Source organism: Artemia franciscana, chromosome 21 (assembly GCF_032884065.1).
Source record: "Artemia franciscana chromosome 21, ASM3288406v1, whole genome shotgun sequence".
Classification (NCBI taxonomy): Eukaryota; Metazoa; Arthropoda; class Branchiopoda; order Anostraca; family Artemiidae; genus Artemia; species Artemia franciscana.
The window spans coordinates 26,588,959-26,615,599 of NC_088883.1; the positions used below are offsets into that span (position 1 = coordinate 26,588,959).

The 26,641-nt window shown below is 32.7% G+C and overlaps 1 protein-coding gene across 15 annotated transcripts in view; it reads left to right on the plus strand.

Annotated features, from left to right (window-relative positions):
- Positions 1 to 24,795, plus strand: part of LOC136040607 (protein phosphatase 1 regulatory subunit 12B-like) — a 223,303-nt gene extending 198,508 nt beyond the window's left edge. For 8 of the 15 annotated variants that reach the window (XM_065724868.1, XM_065724872.1, XM_065724874.1 and 5 more), the window contains 3 exons: positions 7,282 to 7,371; positions 17,866 to 17,973; positions 23,461 to 23,672. In XM_065724868.1, coding sequence (XP_065580940.1) covers positions 7,282 to 7,371; positions 17,866 to 17,973 — 198 coding nt within the window. In that variant the 3' untranslated portion in view covers positions 23,461 to 23,672. Of the gene's footprint in view, positions 1 to 7,281; positions 7,372 to 17,865; positions 17,974 to 23,460 lie in introns of all 15 variants that reach the window. The other 7 variants (XM_065724876.1, XM_065724875.1, XM_065724870.1 and 4 more) reach the window with 7 other exon arrangements.
- The last annotated feature ends 1,846 nt before the right edge of the window (positions 24,796 to 26,641 follow it).

A 26,641-nucleotide genomic window follows, 5' to 3' on the forward strand; every position in this document is an offset into this window, starting at 1 on the left:
ATCGGTATCCAGCTAGATTTTGCTATATTTAATATTTTACATTTATAATATATTTTATAATACAAATTCTGATTGACTTTATAATATATTACCGGAGGTTTGTTATGGATATTTCTTCTATCCACCTGGCGTTAGCATTTTTAAATAATAAATTCCGGTGGCGTATGTAAAACACCAGCAACAATTTATTATATATTTATTTATATTGCATATATATAACATATTTATATATATATATAAAATATATAACAATTTATTTTATATATATATATATATATATATATATATTTATTATATATCAAAATAACAGCAACAATTCATTTAAAACAAAATAATAGTTTTAATATCCAGCACAAATAAAAATACATACAAAAAATTGTAAAAAAAAAAACTTTGTAAATCTGTAAAAAAAAACATCAAACACTGAGTGTTTAAAAGCTAATTTGTCTTTTTTATGTGTTTTGTTAAAAGTCACTATCTAGAATAAATGATTCTGGACCAATCACAACTGTTTATGAAAAAAATAAAGCAAGTTATGATTGGCTGAAATTGACCTTATCTAGATAATGATGTCTTGCTATCCGTTTGTGTAAATTCGGCTAAGTAAACTTAACACATAATTTTGGCATTTTTTCAACCATATAGTTAGTTAACTATTAACTAATAATTCACCTTTATAACTAACGTTAATGATTATGAAATAATAATTGTTATTATTTATTAGCAATCGGAGTAATACCAGGTTGTATTTTGAACCAATCAGAACTTCTTATAAAAAAAAGAAAACAACCGTGATTGGTCGAAATTGATTTTATCCAGACAATGATATCTTGCTAAGCACTTGTGTAAATTCAGCTTAAGCAAACTTAACACATAATTTTGACATTTTTCCAAACTATGTAATTAGTTAATTTGGAACTAATAATTTACTTTCATTATTAACGCTAATTATTAATAACCAAAGATTATCATTAATTACTAATAATTGGAATAATACCAAGTTGTTTCACTCCATTCTTCTTTTTTAATTTCTTATAATTTCAGTATAATTCATGTTCCTTTTTTTTCTTTATTCTGAATATTATAATTAATTTTGAAACGAGCTTATGGTCTCCAATTAAATGTTTCACGCCTGTTTTCAATTGGCTTGTTCAAATAGACTTATGGGCGATATGGCACAAACGGAGCATCTGATTTTAATTTATATATAATTGGTAAATATTTACAATTTATATATAATGATTTACTATATTTATATGTACTTTATCTACCGAAAATAGGGGTAGTAAGTTTTTATTCTACTAATCAAATCATTTAAACTGTTAAGATTGTACTAATGGAGCTCATGTTGTCATTTCAGTATATGAAAACAAACGTCAAATTAAAATTAAGCAATTATTAAATTAATATAATTAAAAATAGAACGATCAGATGCTCTCTATTTCAATTATACACCTTGTTTTCAATGGACTTGTTCAAATGAGCTTTTGTATGATACAGTACATGCTGAGCATCAAAGTATAATTTATGTATGATAACTTATAAGTATTTTTTAATTTATATATAACGATTTATAATATTTATGTGTACTTATATACCAAAAATAGGGATGTTATGTTTTGATTCGACTAATTGAATCAGTTGAACTTCAGAGTTGTATAACACGGAGCTAATGATTTTATTTCATTATACGTATGAAAAACAAACGTACGTAATTTTGTTGATAAAGCCTTTGATTATTGGTCAATAGTATTGCTAATACGCTTTACTGACAAAGTAGAAATTTGAGCTTTTATTACTTGCTTAAAAATTGTGCTTAATGGATTAATTCTTACTGTTTAGTTTTATTTTTGTTAGATTTATTTAGATTAAATGTATTGTGGTCGTCAGCTGAATAGCCCCTCAAAATTGGAAATAGTTTGCGTTAAGTTGATTTAAATGCAATTTATAGTGTTATTAGCTTTTTTGGGTCGATTGAGGACGTCTGAGGAATGGGTTCATAGAATTTTCTCAATTGATTTTGGTTCAAAATATAAGTTTTATGGGATTTCCTAACGTAAGGTTTGCCGTTAGTCAGTATTGTCATATCAAACAATAGTTTTTTTTAATTAAGTTACTTAAGTTAAGTTACTTAAGTTAATTAAGTTACCGTTTAAGATGCGTTTTTTCTAGAAGAGTGGGAGTAATTTATAGAAGTGAAAGACGACGCTAGTGTTGGAAAAGAAAAATCACCAGTGCCATCTTGAATTTGGAATTACATTTTTTAGCCTTCCCTAAACTACTGCAGGCTCGTCTTCTCATTAATATTTTTTTTTTATTTGAAGGTTAAAGAAGGCAGAATTCTATCTAAGATAGGATTAAAGTAAACTAGCCTACTTAAACTGGTGATATTTTCCCAATCCAGGCTATGTCTCACTGGATTTTTACAAAATAGTTAAAGAAATAAAGCAATTATGATAAATAACCACTTACAGAAAAGTTTGAACCATTGTTTTACAACTTCACAGGCTAATTATATCAATTATTGAATTTTCCTTGAAATACTTTTAATGAAGTTCAAATAATTTATGAAGTATTTTTTTAAAGAAGTATTTTTTTAATGAAGTTTCAAATCGCGACACTGTTCGTGGTGCCTGTAGTATTTAGTCCTAATCTTCTCTTGTTAAATTGTCAAAGTTCTCTTTTAAGTTTCATATTATCTTTGATTTCGGCTTCAAAGTACTAAGGACATTGAAATTGGAATCTGATTGTTTGAATTGGTTAAATGAAAATTTACGCATATTAAATTAAGTTTTAAAATGTATAATAAAACGGATGATTTTGATTTTGAAGTGATTAGTTTCCCATTCCCTGAAAGTAATATGCACTCAAATATCACATATTCAGCGTTTTTCTCACAGTTACTTCGTTATGCAAGGATTTGTAGTAATTACATTGATTTTAAAAATAGATGTAAAATCTTAAGCCAAAAATTGATATCAAGAGGTTTTTCTGCAAATAAATTAACTTGGCAATTTAAAAATTTAGTTTTCATTATAACGAACTTTTAAATAAATATCAAAAGAATTATCTAGAAATACTTAAAGAAATTTTTAACTAATTTGGGAGGTTCGAGAAATGTTGTCACAGCGCCATTTATTTTGAATTGCGTTTCTAATTGAGCGTAATTTTTTGAAAAATTAGCCACATGGTAAAGATGAATTCTATAATTGTTTAGTTCATTCAGGTTTTTTGCAATGTGTTAATATTTGTGATTTGGTAAAATTTATAATATTTAGTTTACCTATTGTTGCTAAAGGGAGGGATATATTAACAGGATAAGCTTGTTTTGGTTTTGGTTTTACTTGGTTGTTTTACATTTGCTGTTTTTTTTTTTTTTTTTCATAGGCATGTAATTTGGGGGTGATACCTGACGCGGGGATGCCATGGATATTCTGTGGTAGCCACAACACTGTGCTGGGTAGAGAATTTAGAGTGGCGAAACCCAATATAGGCCAGTGTATTCTCCTGATGAGCCCTTATGTTGGGTGTTGCCTCTGAATTATTTGTCTATATTATTTTTTCTATTGTTCGGTAAATGACGACTTATACTTATTGACGACATGACTGCCTGTCCATGGATTATTCTTTATGGTTGATTGTGTGTGGCTATGCTGTTTGACCTATGTGATTGTATGGATGAGTAGGGTTGAGGCCTCATTCAAGTGCTGGTCTATATTAATCACTAATTTAGGAAAACAGTCTTCCTTTTCTCCTTCTGTCTCTTTATTTTTTTTTATTTTTTTTTTTTTTTTTTTGTGTGTGTGTGTGTTTGTGCTGTAGCATTGGTGATTTCTCTTTTCATGATATATATATATATATATATATATATATATATATATATATATATATATATATATATATATATATATATATATATATATCTTAAAATTGAAAAAAAATAGGATTACTTTTCAAATTATAAAAAGAATTACATTTTTCATTTTTAATTAAAAAGAGTGCTATATGCAGTTTTGTATAGCAGTGGATGTCCAGTTTTAAATATCAGTGGGTGCAGAATGAAAGAAAGGAAAGCGGGTGAAAATACAGCATAAAATAAGCTATAGACATAAACACCAAACAGCTTAAGAAGGAGTAACTCTCGTTTTAAGGTGTACTTGTCTTTGGGAGTCAACAGATTTTTAACGTTAGAATTTTTAGGGGCAAAAAGTGCTGCCAAATTTAACGATTTAGTTTACTTATTTATTTCGGTTTGGTATGACAACGCTAACGAAACTTATTACTACTCTTAGGGCATCTAATTTTGGAACAATAAAACGAAAAATCATTGAAAATCGCGTATTTTATGTATGAAGAAATCTAAGATGAATAAGTCCTAAATTTCCCCTTGAAATGAAAGCTTTTAGTGGTCATTCACACCAAAACTGATCAATGACAGATTTTATGTCATTACCACCTCCAGCTTTCACTTTTAGTCTTAAATCTAGTCTTACAATGGTCATGACAATTAAAAACTAATCAATAACAGATCTTACGGCATGATCGCCATCAGGTTTCATTTTTATTCATAAATGTAGTTCTACAGTGGACATGGCAATTCAAAACTGATCAATGACAGATTTTATGTCATAACTACCAGCTTTAACTTTTAGTCATAAATCTAGTCCTACAGTGGTCATGACAATTTATAATTGATCAATGACAGATTTTATGTCATGATCCCCACCAGCCTCTTTTTTAGTTATAAATGTAGTTCTACAATGGTCATGGCAATTCAAAACTGATCAATGACAGATTTTATGTCATGATACCCACCAGCCTCTTTTTTAGTTATAAATGTAGTTCGACAATGGTCATGACAATTCAAAATTGATCAATGACAGATTTTATGTCATGATCCCCACCAGCCTCTTTTTTAGTTATAAATGTAGTTCTACAGTGGTCATGGCAATTCAAAACTGATCAATGACAGATTTTATGTCATAACTACCAGCTTTAACTTTTAGTCATAAATCTAGTCCTACAGTGGTCATGACAATTTATAATTGATCAATGACAGATTTTATGCCATGATCCCCACCAGCCTCTTTTTTAGTTATAAATGTAGTTCTACAGTGGCCATGGCAATTCAAAACTGATCAATGACAGATTTTATGTCATGATCCCCACCCGCCTCTTTTTTAGTTATAAATGTAGTTCTACAGTTGTCATGGCAATTCAAAACTGATCAATGACAGATTTTATGTCATGATCCCCACCAGCCTCTTTTTTAGTTATAAATGTAGTTCTAAAATGGTCATGGCAATTCAAAACTGATCAATGACAGATTTTATGTCATGATCCCCACCAGCCTCTTTTTTAGTTATAAATGTAGTTCTACAATGGTCATGGCAATTCAAAACTGATCAATGACAGATTTTATGTCATGATCCCCACCAGCCTCTTTTTTAGTTATAAATGTAGTTCTACAGTGGTCATGGCAATTCAAAATTGATCAATGACAGATTTTATGTCATGATCCCCACCCGCCTCTTTTTTAGTTATAAATGTAGTTCTACAATGGTCATGGCAATTCAAAACTGATCAATGACAGATTTTATGTCATGATCCCCACCAGCCTCTTTTTTAGTTATAAATGTAGTTCTACAATGGTCATGGCAATTCAAAACTGATCAATGACAGATTTTATGTCATGATCCCCACCAGCCTCTTTTTTAGTTATAAATGTAGTTCTACAATGGTCATGGCAATTCAAAATTGATCAATGACAGATTTTATGTCATGATCCCCACCAGCCTCTTTTTTAGTTATAAATGTAGTTCTACAATGGTCATGGCAATTCAAAACTGATCAATGACAGATTTTATGTCATGATCCCCACCAGCCTCTTTTTTAGTTATAAATGTAGTTCTACAATGGTCATGGCAATTCAAAATTGATCAATGACAGATTTTATGTCATGATCCCCGCCAGCCTCTTTTTTAGTTATAAATGTAGTTCTACAATGGTCATGGCAATTCAAAACTGATCAATGACAGATTTTATGTCATGATCCCCACCAGCCTCTTTTTTAGTTATAAATGTAGTTCTACAATGGTCATGGCAATTCAAAACTGATCAATGACAGATTTTATGTCATGATCCCCACCAGCCTCTTTTTTAGCTATAAATGTAGTTCTACAATGGTCATGTCAATTCAAAACTGATCAATGACAGATTTATGTCATGATCCCCACCAGCCTCTCTTTTAGTTATAAATGAAGTGCTACAATGGTCATGGCAATTTAAAACTGATCAATGACAGATTTTATGTCATGATCCCCACCAGCCTCTTTTTTAGTTATAAATGTAGTTCTACATTGGTCATGACAATTCAAAACTGATCAATGACAGATTTTATGTCATGATCCCCACCAGCCTCTTATTAGTTATAAATGTAGTTCGACAATGGTCATGGCAATTCAAAACTGATCAATGACAGATTTTATGTCATGGTCCCCCCCAGCCTCTTTTTTAGTTATAAATGTAGTTCAACAATGGTCATGGCAATTCAAAACTGATCAATGACAGATTTTACGTCGTAACTACCAGCCTCTGTTTCTATTCTTAAAACTAGTTCCGAACTTTCCTTTAAACTGAAAGCTTTAAGCAGTCATGACACTTTGTAACTGTCAAGTAAAAATGGTATGTCATTACCTCCATTAGCTATCACTTTTGGTCGAGCGCACCCTTGCGCACTAAATACAGTGTGCCGCTATAAATTATTCAAACATTAAATATTCAGTATTATTCAGCTTTGCAAGATTTTAGTGGCATTATAGTCAGGTGGAAGGGGGGCTGTAATTTAAGAGTGACTTGGGCAATAGTAACCGAAACCGTAAAAAAGAGGAATTTAATAAGTATTGATACGTCAAAAGATTTGGCTTTTTGTGCTGATTCCAAATATATAAAATTCATTAAGTCTAATATTGCCAATCAAGAACTACGAACCAGATAAAATGCCGGATTTTTGAAAAAGGAAATAAACACCTCCGCAAATTCAAGTGATCTTAATGAAAATCATGCCATTAAAATCGGCATGTCTGAGAACCCCACTGTAGAGATTTCAAGCTCTGATCTAAAAAAAATGGAATTTTGGATTTTTCCCCAGAAGAAAGATGCTTTTTTTCCCAGGGGTAATTTTATTTGGGGTTCAGTGATGGACGACCACAATATTGTTCTTGGGTAGTTTTGGTTACATGGTGAAAGTGGTGTTAAATATGGGTATTTCGTGCTTTTTAGAGTAACGCGCGGACTGCACTGTCAGAGGTGGAAAAACGAGAAAGACGTGCTTTAGAGAGAAAGCTTTCTGAAATGGAGGAGGAGCTTAAGGTTGGTTCGCATGGCTTTTTGCTTTCAGCTTTCTTGTATTTATTGATGTCATTGTTTTCTGGGTGCTATCATATTGACAGTGTGATTTTTTTCATATTTTTTATTTATTTATTTATACCGCTTAAAAAGAGCTTAGTTCTGCATTACGTAAGTTTTGGACCACCTGAGTAATTAATCGCTATTAAAAAAGACACTTCGAAAATAGAGATGTGTGTACATGTTGAGGCGACATTGCCTGGAACTATAAATTATTTATAATTAATCAATTCGTTGATGCATAATTAATCAATTCATATTGACCTCTTTTTCTCATTGGAAAATCTTTAGTTTAGTGTTTATTCCAGTCCTTCAAGAAACATTTATTTATGAATATAGTAAAGGGTTTAGGACCCTTCTTATCTGACATAAGCGAATAATCCAATTGGCTGAAGAACATATATAAGCCAATGGAATTAAAGCACGCTTTCTTACGGAGATTTACAGGATAAAATCTCTCTTTGTGTCTTTAGTATTATTCTCTTGTAAGGAATTCAAGAATTCCTAGAATTTTGTTATTCAATTTTGCAAGAATAAGGTTAGTTCTTTATGTAAGTAAAAGTTGTTGTTTTTTTTATTCAGCCTCTTTTCCGGAAATAAATCCCACCCCTTGATATAAATTCATATGTACGCGCCTTGCGTGGCTTGTATTTAAAAGCAATGGAATGATTTTCAGTTGGAAATATATTAAAAAACTTGAACTCAGATCTGAGTTCTGAGTTCTGTAGACTCAAGTCCTCGTCTGTGGACAAAAAAAAAAATGAAAACAAACTCTGCTTTAAGTAAAAAGCGTAAAATAGAAAATCTAAATAATTTCTGGATTTGTCACGTATTTGCATTGTGCTACTAACCATCACTTTCATAAAGTGAATTAACAATGGTAAAAAAAGGTAAACCCCCCCCCCCATCATAGTATCGTAAATGATTTCTCAGTTTCTTTTTTTTGTCTTTATTTATTTTAGGGATGTTTTTTTATGGCTTGTTTTTTGTTCTTCTATTTTAGAACTGGGGACGGTTGAGCGTAGGTCTCGGCTAATTTATTTGCTTTTCACTGACTGGACATATCCCCGTCTTTCTTCTATATTAAATATAAAAAAAAACAAGTTATTTTAACTGTAAGTAAGCAGCGACATTAAAACTTAAAACGGACTGAAATTATTCCGTATATGAAAGGGGTTACCTCCTCAACGCCCTGCTCTTTACGCTAAAGTTTGACTCTTTCTCACAACTCTACTTTTTAAAGCAATAAAAATTTTTAGCGTAAAGAGCGATTGGTGTTTCCATCACTGTTGTTTCCAATGATTACAAGGGGTTTCAGGCTTTTTTTTTAACATTCTTGCAATTCTGTTTTCAAAATAAAATTTTGATAATAAGACTAAGCAAATAGTAATCACAATTCCTGTGTCCGATACGAATGACAATTTTTCTCACTAGATACTTGTTTTTTTAAGGTTAGAAATGTAGTAATAAAACGATTCAGATGTTGGGAACTTTATTGTAACACTTAATTTTACTTCTGTCTCTTGGCTATCATCACTTTATTACCATCTTTCTCACTCAGCCAATAATAAAGCAATAAAGAAAGGCGTGTATTTCCTAGAAAAAAGAAAGAAAATGAAATTACGAAGCAATTCTAAAATATTTCGAGCGAGATATAAAAGACATATGGAACTAAATGAAAGTTCCCATTTTTGTATAGCAAACTTGGAACAATGCAAACTGTCTGAGCTTGAATGCTCTGTTCTTCTACGTATGAAATCAAGAAAGGGAACAATAAATGAAAAAAAAATCAAATAGGTGAAAAATGGGGGTTTTGTCAGCCAGTAGCAAAATATGAAGACGAAAATCAAGCAAATATTTTGACAAGGACCTCCGCCAAGTCGTCCTCAGTGCTAAAAAAAAAAAAAAAAAAAAAAAAAAAAGTTTAACCTTCTGAAGTGACCTCTGCAGGAGGAGAAAAGACACCTCTTGTAGAGTTCACTTTAGAAGGTTAGATTTTTTTTTGCGACTTGGCGGAGGTCCCTCTCGAAATATTTTCTTGATTTTTGCCTTCATATTTTGCTACTGACTGGCAAAATCCTGGTTTTTCACCTATTTGATTTTTTTCATTTATTATTTCCTTTCTTGGTTTCATACGTCATATATAGCTAGTATGGTCTTAGAACGTATTATCTATTCTTCTGGAAAGAGAAAATCACCGTGGCTTGGTTTTTAGATAAATCCAGCTTGAAGAGGCCCACTTTCAAAAACTATCTCGGGGCGCTGAAAACTTTAGCTATGCTTCAGCCACTTCGCCGGGATTGGGTAACCCTTGGATCCAGCTGTTACCCCATCCTGTGTGTAAAAGGTCCCTCGCATTTACTTCTGCGTTTTGTACTTCTCTGTCTTAGAAAAGCCGAAGAATCCATTTTTATGGCACTTGGTATTAACCAAGTGACATATAGCAATCGCAAATTCTGTCGGTCTGTCTGTCTGTCGGTCCCGGTTTTGCTACTTTAGGCACTTTCAGGTAAGCTAGGGCGATGAAATTCGGCAGGCGTATCAGGGACCGGACCAGATTAAATTAGAAATAGTTGTTTTCCCGATTTGACCATCTGGGGGAGAGCGGGAGGCCTGTTACTTCGGAAAAAATAGAAAAACTGAAGTATTTTTAACTTACGAACGGTTGATCAGATCTTAATGAAATTTGATATTTGGAAGGATATCGTGTCTCAGAACTGTTATTTTAAATCCCGACCGGATCTGGTGACGTTGGGAGGGGGAAATCTACTATCTTGGAAAACACTTAGAGTGGAGGGATCGGGATGAAACTTGGTGCGAAAAATAAGCACAAGTCCTAGATACATGATTGACATAACCGGAACGGATCCACTCTCTTTGGGGTAGTTGGGGGGGGGGGTTAATTCTGAAAATTTAAAAAAATGAGGTATTTTTAACTTACGAACGGGTGATCGGACCTCAATCAAATTTGATATATAGAAGGATATCGTGTCTCAGAGCTCTTATTTTAAATTTCGAATGGATCTGGTGACATTGGGGGGGGGGGAAGCAGTTGGGAGGGGGACACCTAAAATCTTGGAAAACACTTAGAGTGGAGGGATCGGGATGAAACTTGGTGGGAAAAATAAGCACAAGTCCTAGATACATGATTGACATAACCAGAACGGATCTGCTCTCTTTGGGGTAGTTGGGGGGGGGGGGGGTTAATTCTGAAAAATTAGGAAAAATGAGGTATTTTTAACTTACGAACAGGTGATCGAATCTCAATGAAATTTGATATTTAGAAGGATATCGTGTCTCAAAGCTCTTATTTTAAATCCCGACCGGATCTGGTGACATTGGGGGAGTTTGGGGGGGGGGAACCTAAAGTCATGGAAAACGCTTAGATTGGAGGGATCGGGATGAAACCTGGTGGGAAAAATAAGCAGAAGTCTTAGATACGTGATTTACATAATTGGAACGGATCCACTCTATGGGGGGGGGGGTTAATTCTGAAAAATAACTTACGAAGGAGAGATCGGATCTTCATGAAACTTCATATTTAGAAGGACCTCGTAACTCAGATCTTTTATTTTAAATCTCAACGTGATCCAACGTCACTGGGGGGCAGTTGGGGGGACCGGAAATCTTAGAAAATACTTAAAGCGGAGAGATCTTGTTGAAACTGGATGGGAAGAATGAAAACCTGTCTAAGATACGTGACTGATATAACCGGACTGGATCTGCTCTCTTTGGTGGAGTTGGAGGGGGGGTTAATTTTGAAAATTGAGGTATTTGTAACTTACGAAAGAGTGACCAGATCTTAATGAAATTTGATATTTAGATGGATCTTGTGCATTCAAGCTCTAATTTTAAATTCCGACCAGATCCTGTGATCTGGGGGGAGTTGGAGGGGGAAACCGGAATTCTCGGAAAACGTGAAAATTGGGGTATTTTTATCTTGCGAATAGGTGGTCGAATCTTAATGAAATTTGATATTTAGAAGAAATTCCTGTCTCAGAGCTCTTATTTCAAGTCCCGACCAGATCTTTTGACATTGGGGGGAGTTGGAGGGGGAAATCTTGGAAAACGCTTGGAGCGTAGGAATCGGGATGAAGCTTGGTGGATAGAATAAGCAAATGTCCTTGATACGTGATTGACGTAACCGTACTGGATTCGCTCTCTTTCGGGGAGTTGGGGGAGGGGTTCAGTGATTTGGTGAGTTTGGTGCTTCTGGGTGTGCTAGGACGATGAAAATTGGTAGGCGTGTTAGGGGCCTGTACAAATTGACTTGATAAAGTCGTTTTCCCAGATTCGACCATCAGGGGGGCTAAAGGGAGAGGAAAAGTTAGAAAAAATGAGGTATTTATAACTTACGAGTGGGTGATCGGAATATAAATGAATTTTGATATTTAGAAGGACATCGTGACTCAGAGTTCTTATTTTAAATCCTGACCGGCATTAAGCCTCTGATTTTCCTTTTAAATCAATCTATTGATTCTTGGAATTTTCTTAGAGCTCATACCATATGAGCTCTTGGCTCTTAGCTCTTCTTGCCTCGTCACAAGTGCCATATGAGCTCTTCGCTCTTATTGGTATTTACTTTTACGTATTTACTTATTTACGGTTTACTTTTAACGTCGGTCTGGTGAGGAAAGTTTCTAATTAAATTCTCGCATTTATTATTATTATTATTATTTGATGTTTTTCAAGTTCAAGTGAATTTGATACATCTTATTTATTACTAACTAACACAGTAAATACTTTATAACCTTGCACAAAAAAGGATTTTGCAAAGAGTAATCATTGGAGAAGGCGGGTCTTCTATGGTAGGGCTTCTAGGTTAGTGGGTCCCAGTATTTGGGTTTTTGTATATTTTAGTGGATTATTCAAAATTCTATTGCTTAGACATCTCCCTAGTTCTGAGCCAAATTTCGTGCCGACCGATTGACTAAAGGAAATCATATTGTAAATTACCGATGCTGGATTAAAAAAACATCATTTTTTTCTGTATCGCTCTTTCTTTCGTGACCCTCTATCACTCTCTTTCTTTTTCTCTCTCCCTTTCTCATGGTATATTGCTCCTTTTGAGGTACTATCAATGAATTGGTAGTTTAGTGCTACGAATTTAGCAGATACCGCGGTAGCGTTGTTACCGTTAAGTATATTTACCCTGCTACGGTTTATGGTTTAGCCTGTTACCTAGTTATATCGCACCCAAAATCCTTACATGCGCTGTTTTTTTTGTTATTATTGTTATTTTTATTAGTATTATTGTTGATTATTTTTATTATTTATTATTATTTTTATTATCAATATTATTTATTATATTATTTATTATTATTTATTTTATATTTATGATTACTATTTGTGCAGCTCAAAACGGGGGTGAACCTACCGAAATTCAAGAACTTTTATTGTTCATTATTATTATTTAAATTCAAGAACTATTATTTATTAATTTTATTATTTATTATTATCAGTATTTTTGTTATTATTATATGCAGCTCAAAACAGGCTGTGAACATACTGAAATTCAAGAAATTTTATTTTTTTATTATTATTATTATTTAAATTCTATTATTTATTGTTATATTTATTGTTATGTTTAAATTCAAGAACTATTAATTGTTATTTATGTTATTTATTATTATTTATTTTATTATTATTATTATTATTCGCGCAGTTCAAAACGGGCTGTGAACCTACCGAAATTCAAGAACTTTTATTATTTATTATTATTTTTTAATTCAAGAACTATTACTTATTATTATTATATTCGCGCAGCTCAAAACAGGCTGTGAACCTACCGAAATTCAAGGACTTTGAGTATTCATTATTATTATTTAAATTCAAGAACTATTATTTATCGTTTTTATTATTATTATTATTCGCGCAGCTCAAAACGGGCTTTGAACCTATCGAAATTCAAGAACTTTTGTTATTTATTATTATTATTATTTAAATTCAAGAACTGTTATTTATTATTTTTATTATTTATTATTATTTTTATTTATTATTATTATTTTTCGCGCAGATCAAAACGGGCTGTGAGCCTACCGAAATTCAAGAACTTTAAGGCATTTCTTCCTGGCTTTCTGCATTTAACCAAAATGAGAAAGAGATAAAGCTGTCCTGTACTTTCGTGTTAAAAAGTGTACTTTAATGCCATTGGTTCATTTTTATACGTTTCTTTGCAAACCAATAACATTAATTCCTTGAGTCTGGAGAGAAAAATAGCAGTGCCTTTTAAAACCTGGATTAATTATTGCTTGGCTAAAAATCTAAAGATACAATGAAGTCAATTTTTTGGAGAGAAAAACTTCACCTTTTTAAAATCCTATCATTTCTCTTCTTAGAAACGTTAATCTAGTAAAAAGAACGAATATTTTTAGCCAAAATTTTTTTGTTGCGATGGCTAGGGCACGTTCTGTAGATGAATGATGACAAATTGCCAAAAATTGTCCTTTTTGGCTACCCGTTTAGGGCTGAACGGGTAGCAAGTCGTCCTCAGTTGGGATGTTTTTTGCTCTTTAAGCAATTTAATGTACTTCTCCATACATGAAAATCTTCAATTTTCCCATATAAGTGTGACAAGTGTGACAACGTCATTGCAATACTGATCTATATAAAAATGACATCACTCACATGAAAAGTTTTTTTCCAAAATTATGGCTCTTAACGAATTTTCTCAAACTTCTGACCTATCTAAATCGCTTTTTTTTTAGGCTAGAATATACCAGGATGCCAATTTTCCCGAATAAATATGGAGCCGTTTTCAAGATAAAATACATACATGCAATAAATAAACCTTATACATATACTAGCTGTTAGGGTGGCGCTTCGCGCCACCCCAACACCTAGTTGGTGGGAGCGCTTCGCGCCCCCCCCAAGCTTAATCAATCTTAAATATTTGAACACACCTTAGATCGATACCAATCGATTATTACACCTTTGATCGATATCAAAATTTTGCCTTTTAGAGTTTTGGTTACTAAACTCTGTGCCATGTCGCTCCATAAAGGTTTATTTCCCACAACTCCCCCATCTAATATCTGACATATTCTTTGTAGAGCTGACTTTGAAAAAAAAAATGTAATGGCGCTTCGCGCCACCCCAACACCTAGTTGGTGGGGGCGCTTCGCGCCCCTCCAAGCCCCCCGCGCGCGTAAGTCATTACGCGTCATATTAGTTACGCGCCATTGTAGTTTTGTCCCTGTGTCCCACCTGTGAATATAGATAGATGTATATATATATATTTTTAACTACGTAAAACTCGCGAATATACAACATTATTGGCTGTCACATTGTCTGTGCATATAAATAGATTGTCAGGTTTACCGACTCTTGAACATGCAACATATAATTGTCCATGGGAAAAACAATCTGTATTCAGATCTATACCTCATTATTCTAATGATTGCCCTTGAGCTTTGTTAATGGTGATTGCTAATCGAACGTTCCCTGTGTCCCTGTCGTCATTTATATATCCCCCTGTGCCCCCCGGCGTCCCCGTTGTGGTTGTTTCCCTGTGTCCCAGTCGTCATTTGTGTCCCGGTGGTGTCCCAGTCTGTAATTTCTCTTTGAGTGTCCCGGTCGTCATTTGTGTCCCGGTGTCCCAGTCTGTAATTTCTCTTTGAGTGTCGCGGTCGTCATTTATATTCCCTGTGTCCCGGTCGTCATTTTTGTCCCGGTCGTCATTTGTGTTCCGGTGTCCCGGTCTGTAATTTCTCTTTGAGTGTCCTGGTCGTCATTTATGTTCCCTATGTCCCGGTCGTCATTTGTGTCCCGGTGCTTTGTTGATGGTGATTGCTAATCGAACATTCCTTGTGTCCCGGTCGCTTTCTCTTTGAGTGTCCCGGTCGTCATTTATATTCCCGGTGTCCCGGTCGTCATTTGTGTCCCGATGTCCCGGTCTGTAATTTCGTCAGTCGACAAACATGACGTCAGTCGACACACAAACATGACGTCACTCGACACACAGACAACTTATTTTTATATATATAGATATATGAACTCAAATATCTATGGTACAACGGTGATCTGATAAATTTAGAGTAAAATCCGAGAATAAAAACCTAGATAAACGTGATTGGGTTTATTAATCTAATAAAGCTAGGAAGTTGAACCTATGAGTAAAAATAAACATACTTGATTCCCCATTAGTAAGAAAGGAGCCCAGATATTTTCAAAGACCTTCAGTTGCTGTTGAAATATCTTGACGAGTGTGCAAGTTATAACTTAATCCATGTATTAAAATATGTTGAATTTATGCTACGGTTAATCAGTGCTTTCAAAATTTGTAAGTAAAATTAAGTAATCTATTTCAATTTAATCTATTTCCTTTTAGTATTGTTCCACCCCCCCCCCCTCTAAATGATGCGCATAAGATCAACAAAAACTCGTAAGTAAATATAGGTTCCAACACACCTCAAGGCAAATTTAGATTGGCTGGCATCATTGCAAAAATTGAACGTCAAACAATACTAAGAATAAATTTTGGCAGCTAAAATTTCTATCGTTTTTCTAGCACTATAAATATGCCTTTTAAATTGCAATCTCAGATATAGCTTTGAATTTATGCTTTTTTCGACATAATGTCTTTAGATGTACCTTTACTTTTCGTTTGTGTAGTAGTTTTTTGACCATTTTCAATTTTTCTTGTTCAAATTTGTTTATTTATTTATCAACTATAGTACATTTTTTTCTTCATTTTTCTCTTTTTTCTTTCTTTCAAATAATGTTTTCCAAATCTTAACAGTTACTTTCTAATTTGATGACAACATTCCTAGCTTTTGACAGTTTAGTTTTTTTTACTTTATCGATGGATTTTCGTTTTATCTTTTTCGTATTTTACAAAAATTTTGCAAACATTTAACACAAATGACCGAAAAAATTTCGCAGGAGTTCTCAAGATTAAATTCTGGCACTCCAGAATCTTTAAAAAATTTTATTTGATTTATTTTTATTGGTTCATAATATAAATTTTTTCTTCACTTTCCTCTTTTTTCCAATAATTTTTCTATTCCAAATCTTGACAAGTAATTTTTTATTTGATTTTGATGAGAGTATTCTTAATTTTAGCACGTTTTATCATTGGTTTTTTAAGCTTTATCTATTTCAAATATAAAACAAAATGCACAAAATCCAAAACGATTAACGCACCAGTTCTCAAGATTAAATTCTGGCACTCCAGAATCTTTAAAATTTATCCTTAGATTAAATTCTGGCACTCCAGAATTTTTAAACTTTTTCCTTTATTTAAACTTTATTAGTCATCATTGTACAAATTTTTTCTTCACTTTCCTCTTTTTCCTCCTTTTAAACATTTTTTCCAAACCTTGACAAGTTATTTTTAATTTGTTTTTTATGAACATTTTAGGTTTTGTACATTTGGTTTTTTCTTTTTTAGCTTTATAGACGTTTTTTTATCTTTTACGTATGCTACTGACTAATTAACTTTTAGTACTGAGGCCGTCAACACAGCAATACACGCTACTCCTCCATATTATAAGCCTCCCTCTTTTCACCCTCCCAGGAAGTTCCCATGTCACATAAGTGAATGTATTGTTTTTATATCTATCACGCATACAGCTTTGCAAATGGAGAGGATTTAAAACATGAAAAAAAAAGTTGAAATTTGTTTAAGTTCAGTACAGAATCACTGAAGTTATTATGTAACCTGCAAAAATATTTATGGTGTCTAAGCCATAATTTTAATGTTTTAATTCAAACTAGTAAAATACCTGACAATTTTGAAGTCATTTTTATATAGATCAGTGTTGCAGTGACGTCACAGTTTCTTTGATTCCTTCATGGTTTTCAAAATTTTAGTTCTTTAAAAAAATCAATTTTAAATAAAAACAAAAATAGTCTTCAATGAATAATTTTCAATTAGGCAACTCGTAATATGCAGAACTCTTTGGCTAAAATATCACCTTTTTCAGAAATAACTCTTAGGAGTCTTTCGAGATTTTTTTCAAATTGGTCGGATTTGAGATTTTTTTCAAATTGGTCGGAGTACTCCATAAAAAAAATATTACTTATTGAAAATATTTATTATTATTTATTTTGTTATTATTAATATTCGTATAGCTCAAAATTGGCTGTGAACATACCGAAATTTAAGAACTTTCACTATTCATTATTATTATTTAAATTCAAGAACTATGATTTATTACTTTTATTATTTATTATTATTATTATTTACTATTATTATTTTTATTTTATTATTATTATTATTATTATTATTATTGCTACCTCGCCGCTTCTCTTGTTGCTCAAATCACAATTCCGAAATTTTTAATTTTAGCTACTTTTCATCCAAACATGGTATTTTTTCCGGTTTTTTTTTTTTTTTTTTTTTTTTTTTTTTTTTTTTTTTTTTTTTTTTTTTTTTTTTTTTAGAGATGATAATCTCTTTTCTGTTTTTCTGCTTTCTCTTTCTTTTCATCTTCGTTAACTTTCTTTCCTATTTAGCAACTGCAAAAGCTGAAAGGCGAGAATGAGAAACTCAAAGCTGAAAACAGGGCTCTTACTCGGGTTGTCACAAAATTGACTGCGAACGGTGGACAGCCGGTTCAATAGGTATTTTATGCATGAATATAGACCCCCGTCACCAAATCAAAACCCTGTCTTACACTAACATTTACTTATAAAGTATGTTTTTAGTTTAAGAAGACAGTCAGGGATAATAAGATTTTAATATACTAGTGTATGTTCGGTTTGGCTGTCCTGGCTGTGGCGAACTGCCAAAAAGCTTCTTTTAAGCTCTGGCAGAAGCTAGTTCAAGTTCTTTATTAATCAATAAAAAATGTTTTCACAAAACTATCAAATTAATGACCCACGGTGAAAATAACAAAACGAAAACTCAAGAACAATTATAATTAAGCTGACAATTCTTCCTGGAGGCGGAGGAGGGGGATAAAATTATACTGGGATCGTGAAAATGTTACAATACTCTGTTAAGACTACAACAGTCTCTTGAGGGTTTCAACTAGTCTCTTAAGTCTTTCAAGTCGGTCAGGGTCGAATCCAGGGGGAGGGGTTAGGGGATGTACCCCATAAAAGGTTGAAAATTACATTAATTACAGGGTCGAAGGGCTCAGGGTAGGATTTCAGGGGGTGTGGGTCCTGAACCCCACCTCCACCTGTATGCGTCCTTAGTCAGCACCTCTGATAGAAAACACTGTCAAATTATGCTACTCGTTGCTAAGTACCCCTCTTTTGGGAGCGCTTCCTAGCCGAGGGGTTGGCGCACTGGGTTTGGAATCTTTTGTCTGAAAGGTGAGGATTCGATTCCTGATATGGCAAGTTATTTGGTTTGTGACGGGAGTCTGTGACGTGACTCTGTAAGCTTTGCCACAGACGACCCAGCTCAAAATGGGTACCTGGAGCAATCTGGGGAAGATAAACAGGAAGGGTGTGTTAAAGCACAGGATGGCTGGCAACCCCATTGTACTTCCTGACTGAAGGGCCTTGAAACGTATATCAGCACCGCTGGTTTGGACTTTAAGGGTCTAGTGCCGCATCCTTTGGGAGCACTTAGAAATAAGTAAAATAACGTTCATATACGTAGCTGCACAGAACGGAAAGGATTGTGGGCATCTCCTGTAAGAAAAATGTATATAAGAAGTAATCATGTTTAACGTGAAAAGGATAATGTACAAGATAACTTCAAGGGACTGCATTCTGAATTTCGAATAATAAAATAATAATAAGAGCTATTAAACTAGACTAACTAACAACTCAATGCAACACCAAGCCGCCTGAGACCAATACCACTACGCACGCTCCTCCTCCATGCCAATCCATCTAATGCCTCCCTTTTTACACTCTTCCAAGAAGTCGAATCCTCCCCCTGAAATAAAACTATTGGAGTTTATTAACAAGAAATGCTCTAAAACTTTTTCTGAATCCAAGAATGATGCTATGTTTTAAATTTGTCTTTTGTTTATGTTTGGAGCATGCTGTATTCGATATGAAATAATTAACTCGATATTGTTTGAACTGAGATTGTTTGGTAAGATCAGTAAGTTGGTAAGTTGTGGTTCGGTTGCGGTAAGCTGGTAAGTTGATTTTAATTAATAGTGATTGAAGTCTGAAGTATGTGATGTTCCGTAATTTGAAAGGAAAATGTTTAATCATAAAAGAAAATCAGAAGATTAGTATCAACCACAGTTTTTTATATTATTTTAGTATTCTATTATATTAATTTGTTTTATCTACTGTAGTCTTCTATAATGTTTTGTTTCTTTATTCTTTACTTGTATATCTAATTTGTTGATGCTTCTCTTTTCTTTTTTCTGCAATTCCTGTTTCTATTAGGTTATTTTATGTCTGTTATGAATAATGTGTTCCATAAACTTTTTAAGTGTCAGATCATAGTTTGTGCCATGTATTATGCCACTATTAATTCACTATGAAAATTAAGACACAAATATTGCAGACTTACAGTATACGGCCTTAAGCGTAGTTTTGTCTATCCACTTTTTTATCTCTGATTTGTTACGGATTTTTTCTTCTTTTTTTTTAATTGCTGTCTCTATTTGATGTGCTTAGTCATTTTTACTAGCTGTTTTATGTCTCTTATGGGTATCTAGTGTTGGACCTATAACGCCATCTATTTAAAAAAATGCAAGAAACAAATTATGAAATTTTGCTTTAAAAATGTAATGTCCCTAATTTTTGGTTCATTTTTTAAGATTTTATGTTACAGTCTCTTATTTTGAGTGCGCTGTTTTTGCAAATTTAGAAGAAAAAAAGATGAGAAAGTCTCATAAAGTAGGTTATCATTTTTATTGATAAGAATTAGATTTTTAAAACAAAGTGTTGTGTATTTGGGAACTAATTTTATTTAAAAATAAAAGCAGAAATTGTCTGTGTTAGATATAATTAGAATAATATATTAGGGCGTCATATTTCGGGCAGAGAAGTGGAAATTAAAATTAGGCAGAGAAGTGAAAATTCTAATTTTATTAAAAAAAAAAGTAGAAATTGTCTGTTTGCAAGATATAATTGGAATAATAGATTGGGGTGCCATATTCTGGACATAGAAGTGGTATTCAAAATAAGGCACAAAAGTAGAAATTTTAATTTTATTAATAAAGAAAAGTGGAAATTGTCTGCTTGCTAGATATAATTGGAATAGTATGTTAGGGCGCCATGTTTTTGGCACAGAAGTGGAAATTAAAATTAGACACACAAGGGAAATTTATAATTTTATAAAAAAAGAAAAGTCGAAATTGTCTGTTTGCTAGATATAATTGGAATAATATATTAGGGCACCATATTCTGGGCATAGAAGTGGAAATTAAAATAAGGCACAAAAGTGGAAATTATAGTTTTAAATAAAACAGAAAAGTAGAAATTGTCTGTTTGCTAGATATAATTGGACTAATATATTAGGGCTCCATATTTTGGGTATAGAATTGGAAATTAAAATAAGGCACAAAAGTGGAAATTTTTAATTTTAAAAAAAAAGAACAGTAGGAATTGTCTGTTTGCTAGATGTAATTGGAATAATATATTAGGGCGCCATATTTTGGGCATAGAACTGGAAATTAAAATAAGGCACAAAAGCGGAAATTATGGTTTTAAATAAAACAGAAAAGTAGAAATTGTCAGTTTGCTAGATATAATTGGAATAATATATTAGGGCGCCATATTTTGGGTATAGAAGTGGAAATTAAAATAAGGTACAAAAGTGGAAATTTTAATTTTATTAAAAAAGAAATGTCGTAATCGTCTGTTTGCTAGACATAATTAGAATAATATTATAGGGTGCCATATTTTGGGCACAGAAGAGGAAATTAAAATTAGGCACAGAAGTGAAAATTTTAATTTTATTTAAAAAGAAAAGTAGAAATTGTCTGTTTGCTAGATTGGAATAATTTGTTGTGGCGCCATATTTTGGGCACAGAAGTGGAAATTAAAATTAGGCACAGAAGGGGAAATTTAATTTTAGTAAGAAAGAAAAGTAGAAATCGTCTGTTTGCTAGATATAATTGGAATGATATGTTATGGGGCCATATTTTGGGCACAGAAGTGGAAAAACGCTCTTAAAGTTCCAAAAAGCATGATGGCTCTTGATGAGACCTAGTTTTAAAATAAGGATAAAAAGGGTTTAGACATGGCGAAATAATGATATGGCTATTTAAAATAAAGATAAACGGGTATACTTTTCAAATAGAGATATGGGGGTGGTATTGGGGTGATTTCGTTCATCAGTTTTTAGCTCATCATGTTCATTCTTAAGCTTCGTTCTGACAGAGCGCGAATATTGCTTTGCCTGCCGAAAATTTCTTCGCCGAGTCACACAAAGGCCTTCCGAAGTAGAAAAAAAAATTGCTTTGTCATGCTAAATTGAAGTTGAAAAAAAAAACCGTGTTGCGAGGCGCTATTTTTTAGGGTAAACAGAATGAATGGTGAAAAATTAATAACAAGTTATATATCATATCCTGTATTGTATGGTATGCGCTGCAAAGAATCCAAGGACCTGGGTATAAAAGAAAATGCATGGAAGGGTGTGCCAAAAACACTTGATGGATCAGTCAAAAATGTGTATCTTTCAATTTCTTCAGCTCCACTGTGATCAAGGTGTTTAGATTAAAAAAGGGTCATAGTAGCACACAAAATACTACTCAACATCGTTTCATGAGCACATATGAAACAAAATAGAAGAACAATTATCTGAAAAAAAAAATTTTTAATACTTGCCTCCTCTTTTTCTCTATAAAAAAAATATCTGTGTTTCATTCCCAATTGCAATTATCTCAGAATCATTTGAATCCATTAATGAACCTTATTTAATCCCAGCTTGAAAATAAATCTTTCCTTAAATACAGTATTCAGGACCAAGGACCTTAGTTCAAAAAAAGGATCTTAGTCCAAAAAAGGACCTTAATCCAAGTACCAAAAACTACCCCTCCCTGACAATTTATTAATTTCATTGCTATTGAAAACCGTTTTAAAACAAATAACATAACCCCTAGCCTTCTTCTATTGCCGGTTAACTCCGAGGGACGTCGAAGCTGGGACTTTACACTGCCATTTCTTGCGGTTTTTTTCATCTTCTTTTTCGTCATTATTATTATCCAGCATGGGAAATAAAACTGATTGTTTAGCCAGTATGGGAGTTTTTTTTCTGATATTTTTTACTTTTTCATTTTGTTTATAAAAAAGTTGCTATGCAAATGGGATTTCAGAGGAAGGTTTCAGGGGAGGTACAGAGGCGGTACTTGCCCCGGGCACAGAAATTTTTGGAATGCAGAATTTCTAATAAGTAATCTAACGGGTATAGTGATTTTGTAATTTTACCTTTATTAAACTAAAGTAGGAAATGCAGTCAAGGAAAGAAAATTAATGAGTTATTAATTAATTACGAAGAAATAAAAGTTCAAATAGGGATAAGTCCTTTTATTAGACAGTGAAACGATACAAAAAGTTCTGGATATTTCGACATATACGGTGGCGGTCATCAGCAGATAAACTCAAGTGTTACTATTAAAACAAAAGATATTTATGCTGGAAAAAAGGATTATTTCCGGGTGACAAATAGTTTCCGGTTCATTGGCTGAGAGGGCTCAATAACAGGGTTCATTCCAAGTCTTGACCTGTAACTTTTCTTCTTAATATTGCCTTAATATAAGTTAAATTTTATGATGTTTCCCTTCTATCTTCCCCTTCTTCCACCTTCATTAAAAATTTGTGCCGCCCTCTTTAAAAATTCAGGTTACATTAAGGCAATATTAAGGAGAAAAACTTATAACTCAAGACTTGGAATGAACCCTGTTGCATATGACCAATGGTGTTATTGTATTGTACCCAATAGTTGTGTACCCAAGGCTTGTACCTTATAGGAGAATGTGTTGAATGTCATTTCAGATGGCTGATTCCTTTTAGCCTAGTTCAATGAACTTTTCTTCTTTGAATAAGCCTTGAAAATAATTTTCACTATGATTTAATGTGTTTTTGTTTGTGTTTTGGCGTTTAGAATTTAAATATCCTTTTATTTATTTTTAATATTCTATTTTTTCTATTTTTGTATTTAGTCTTTTTTCTTTTCTTTTTTAGGTTCAGGACCAGTTGAAAGCGGATAATCAAAGGCTTCGTGATGAAAATGGAGCATTAATTCGAGTTATAAGCAAACTTTCGAAATAGCAATTTTGTTTTGTTTCGTTCTTCTTTTTTCCCACTTTTTCCTTTTCCTACTTTTTCCTTTTTTTTTCTTTCTTTATATAACCCATGGCTTTGTGATGAGAATGAAGCATCGACCTAAGTAATAAGCAAACTTTCGAAATAGTCACTTATTTTTCTGTCATTTATTGTCCTCATTTCTTTCACATTTTGTCTCTTACTTTTTCTTCTTCTTTTTTCTTCTTTCTTTGCTCACCGTTCGAGATGAGAGTGGAGTAATAATCCACGAGAAATACAAGGTTTTAAAATAACGATTTTTTCTCACTTTTTCTTCTTTTCTTACTGTGTTATGGATTTTTACTTTCTTTTTATTCTTCCAGTCAATGGTTCTATTATGAGGATTGAGCATTAATCCGACTAATAAGCAAACTTTTGAGATAGCAATCTTTTTTTTTTTAATTTTTTTTTTTTTTTTCCGGCTTCCTGGTGAGAATGAAGCATCAATCCATGAAATTTTCGAAGCAGCAACTTGTCTTTTGTTCTTTTTTCCCATTCTTTGTTTTACTTTCTCCTTTTTTCAGTCCATTGATATTTTTCATTTCATGACTCTTAATTTCATTATTTGTTTTAATTATTTTGCCCTTTACGTTTTGCGTTATTATTGTATAACAGAAAGTATTTTGCTAGTTCACTTTGTATAGAAAAATTGTATATCAAAATTCAATTTTTTAGAGTTTTGGTTACTATAAAGCCGGATCGCTCCTTACTACAGTTCGTTACCACGAACTGTTTGAAAAAATTGTAAAAATTGTAAGGAAACTGTCGCAAGTTGTGTTATGTCAAGAATCTGTTTTTGTTCTTTGGTTGATACACACTTCAATATATTGCAACGGTAGCAACAAATGCTAAAAGGGGACTCTTGCGAAGTGATTTTTCTTGTAGCAAGGTATGGCAGTAAGAGGGGACACAGAAAATTACATAAAATATGTTAAGTATACTTATGAAGTTTTAGCTGTGTGATATATTGTACAAATCTCTTAATTTGGGCTGCACAATCCCTACGCTCTCCTTGCTACTTGCTTTTCTAAGGACTCCTCCTCCTCCCCTACGCTGTCCTTATTACTTGCCTCCCAAGGACTCCTCTTCTCTCTCCCATTAATTTCGAAAAAATAATAGTTTGGCTCAAAAAAAAAAATCTTGATGTTTTTACCATTGATTCATTTATTTATCGATCACCCATGATTCACATAACATAATAAAACAGAGTAGAGGAAAAAGAAAAGAAAAAAGGAGACAAACCAAACAAAAACACATGCACAAGGAACCAATTACTGCACTAACTCTTGTCATAGCAACGACAATTAGCTATAAAAATGAAGCATGAATTAGAATTGAATTTAAATATTACTATACTAAATATGCTCATGACACAGACATACAAATATACTATTGAATTAAAACAAGATACTAATCATTCTATGAAGGATTCAGTTTTCGATAGTGCTTGACAATTAATTTGTCCCATATTTTCCCTTATTTTCATGTAGCTTCACTATTTGTGCATTGTTCTTGAAGTTTGAACCCCCTTTCCCTCCCCCTCCAAAAAAAACTCAAATAAAATATGTGATTTATACCGTTTTTGTATCTTCACTAAAAAAACCCGGGAAAAAAATTCTCGCTCCCTCCTTTTTTTCTTTGTGAATTGTGCCTACCTTCTCCACAAAAGTACATTGTCTCACTTGAAATTTCTTGGGTTTATTTATGAGATGCGAGTTCTCCCAAATGAAGCGTGGCAATGACGAAATTAACCTGTTCTTCAGGGTCAATGTAATATAATTGGTTGAGGAGCTTGTAAAAAAATCGGGATACCTTAATGTTCATAGTGTATGACTGTCAATAGAGCTAGACCTGGAACTTGGTAAATGTAAGCCAAGGGAGTATCCAGTATTTTATTGGGGAAGGGGGTCCTTTTTTCCGGTGGTTGGCTATACTAGAAAAACGCATCAAAAATGTGTTTATATATATATATATATATATATATATATATATATATATATATATATATATATATATATATATATATATATATATATATATTTGTACGTAAATTACGTTTTTACGAGTTGCACGAAAATTTCATCGAGGGGGAGCGGTTCAAACCCCATAATCCTCCTGGGATATGGCCTTGATTTAAACTCTGAATTCTGGAATTGATTTTTTAAATAATCATAGATCTAAAGCAATGAAATGTAAACACTCTTTTTTCTATTGAGTTATGGAGAGGCAATCTCTCTTTTTCTTTTTGTTTAATGTATAATCAAGTTTGAAAATAAATCGCCTTTCCAATGAACATGTGATCCATTAGGTGGTTTTCTGAATCACCTAAACCAGTGAAATCAAAGCATACTTTTTGCAACGGAGCTATGAGGAAGCAATCTCTCTTTTTCTCTTTGTTTCGTGTATAATCAACTTTGGATATGAATCACCGTTCTAATCAATCGTCTGGTAATTCACTGAGTGATTCTATAAATCGCTTAAACCAGCGGTCAGGGAATTTTATTAATCATTTACCCAAAATATTTTTGTGTAAGTTAATATTACCCCATGGCGAAGAGTAAAAAAAAGAAATTAATTTAATTTTAAATATCATTTACTAAATTTATCAATTTAATACCTAGTACTAGTAATACATAACGATAATAATAGTAATATTAATAATATATATAACATATTGAAATCTATTGGGGTACAATTGAGAGTGGACGTTTTAGAGTAGCCTACTGTGACAAATTATAATAATAATAATGGTGGTACAAACTAAAATTAGAATTGAAAAAAAATTAGAAAGAAAGAATAATTGAAACCACTCTTCCTTCGCAATTTGGAGAAATAATGTTGTTTCATGTTCGATACAATTGCTTCAAAACTGGGACATTTTGATGTAAGAGCAATTTGAATACAGTGTTCGGCGTTCAGTTGATTTCTTTTCTTCGTTTTTATGTTCATTAGATTGGAAAAGCTTTGTTCGCACAAATATGTTGTTCCAAATGGCAGCAACTTTTTAACCGCCTCTTCATGTGCAATTTTGGAAGCCTTTGCAGCTTTTGACCTCCAAAAA